Genomic DNA, 2,284 nt, shown 5'->3' with positions numbered 1-2,284 from the left:
CCCATGGGAATGATGTTCATAGTCTGAATGCATTTTACATTTAACTGTTCAGAACATAACGTTATACAATACATCATTTGATAAATGAAAACCTTGACTTTCTATTGGTTATAGGTAATATATATAATGAAACATAAAAGAAAACTGTCAACAAATTATGAAAGAGAGGATGAGATAGGTGGGTGTTGCAGAAGGGGTCCGATTTTCTATTTGATAGCTCTGTAACCAAACAAAATTGAAGACTACAAAAATTATGGTTTTTTTGAGCAATAGAGAGTAATTTATGTTTAATTTCGTACTTTTTTGAGGGATGGTGGATAAAATAGGTATGATGACAAGAGAAAATGTGTCACTTGGGTCACACTAGTGGAAATTCAAGATTTGTTTTATATTGCCTTGTAGAATTAAGAACTTAAAACTTGTATACTATTAAAATATGGATTATTAGTTAAAATGGTATGCTATTCTAATTGGTATAACATAAATAAAAAGTAGTTTTATACAATTTTGAATTTAAGACATAAAACCTTGTGTCATGCAATAACTGGGGCAATAGGATTAAGAAGTCTGTATATTTTTATTATGAAAAACTGTGTTCCAAATAACAATATTAGAACATAAAAAGCTCGAACATGTGACATTTAACTAATGACAGCATAAACTTACATGGTGGATTAAATAAATATAACCTCTACAAAATTACTGTCTGTGATTATTATGATTTCTTCCCATCAATGAACCTTTTAAGGATTTGAAAACAGATTCAAATACCTTTATCCAGTTAGTAATCGAGTCCAGGAGTAAGGGTCCATATGTTTCATTCAGATACATCTTAAGTCCAACAACTGATCGAAACATCTGAGGTAAACTGTCTGCATTATCAGATGTAGCACTAACAAAGAGTGCATAATCACATCGAGCTCCAGCCCTGGCAAGCTAATAGTAAGAAAACAAAACAACACAAATATACATGTTAGCAAAAATTGTATGTTCAAGAACAAAGAAATAATAATTAAAGAACTGAAACTGCTGAAATATGTAAAATTCTATTTTCCAAAATACAAATTCAAATTAATTATATATAAAACAATCATTTGGAATGATAGTCAATTACTTTATTACATAAACAAATTAAAACTTACACAGTAACAAACAATTTAAAAAATGGTCTTTCATTCCTTTCAGGCACAGTGTGTAACATCAAATATAAAAAGAAATGAAATTTTGCAGATTTATTGCATACTTGTCTTGGGAAAGAAAAAAAAATAAACTTTCATGTGATGAATGTCCGTGACAGTAGGTGTTTAGCATTATGTGGATGTACATTACCAAAAGTATCAGAACAGTATGTCCTCACATAGTAATGAGCTCGTCTCTGTTGAATTTGTACATGAATCCCAATCTGTACTGTAACATAGGGTTTATAAGATTCAGTAGGTGTCACAGACAAATAGCAATAATGAAAGACGTTCACAGATTTTTGAAGAGGAATGTACTGAAGAAATTGAAGATTAACTGGACGTACTGTCAGTCTGGCTACTTCAGGTTAATAATTCATCAATCCACACACATTTTTGAAATGTGCTATAGAATAAAGTTGCACATCTAGCATTATAATTCATGATTCAGGACATTTAACCAGCTTAGGACTTTAGACTAGTATCACAGGGAGCTTCATGCTAGTTGATTTCATGGATGCAAGACTCGATTTTTGTGATGGTTTAAGTATTGAAATTTTGATGAAGAATAATGACCACCATATAAAGCATTTCATAGTTTGACTTAGAAGGACCCATATATTCGAAGTCAAATTTTGTTATGAGATTCAGCTTCCGGAAGTCTAAGCAGAAATGGTTTGATCCGTCCTTCTTCTTCATGATTACAACTGGTGACAATAGGCTGACTTTGATGGCTCGATGATTCCAGCTTCCAACATTGCCTCCACTTCCTGCTTTATCAGATCTCTCATCGCATAAGGCATCTGATAGGGCTTCATTCTGACTGGATACCTGGTTGTGGTCTCGATCTTGTGTTGCACAAGGTCTGTTTTTCCAGGTTTATTTGTGAATATATCTCCATATTGGCACAGTAGGTCTTTTAATACATTTTATTTGTTTGCCAGTCAGTTCTTCGCTAATGTTGACGTCTTTATATGTCTCATCTCCACCTAGTGGTCTTAGGTCCAGTAGGTCCTCATCTTCTAAGAAAAGGTCACTCTCTTCTGGTTCTGCATCTATAACTGCTACACCTGCAACATCCATTTCTGTTTTAATAGATGCACCTG

At 32.9% G+C, this 2,284-nt stretch overlaps 1 protein-coding gene across 1 annotated transcript in view; it reads right to left on the bottom strand.

The window, feature by feature from the left end:
• LOC106463332 (CAD protein-like) overlaps nucleotides 1-2,284 on the bottom strand; it is a gene marked incomplete at its 5' end in the record, with an annotated part of 157,695 nt that overhangs the window by 102,237 nt on the left and 53,174 nt on the right. The window contains one exon of the mRNA XM_013923351.2: nucleotides 772-936. Coding sequence (XP_013778805.1) covers nucleotides 772-936 — 165 coding nt within the window. The remainder of the gene's footprint in view (nucleotides 1-771; nucleotides 937-2,284) is intronic.

Source organism: Limulus polyphemus, unplaced genomic scaffold (genome assembly GCF_000517525.1).
Source record: "Limulus polyphemus unplaced genomic scaffold, Limulus_polyphemus-2.1.2 Scaffold1380, whole genome shotgun sequence".
NCBI lineage: Eukaryota > Metazoa > Arthropoda > Merostomata > Xiphosura > Limulidae > Limulus > Limulus polyphemus.
Note: the sequence above shows the minus strand (reverse complement) of the source record. Positions and strands in the feature narration are given on the sequence as shown.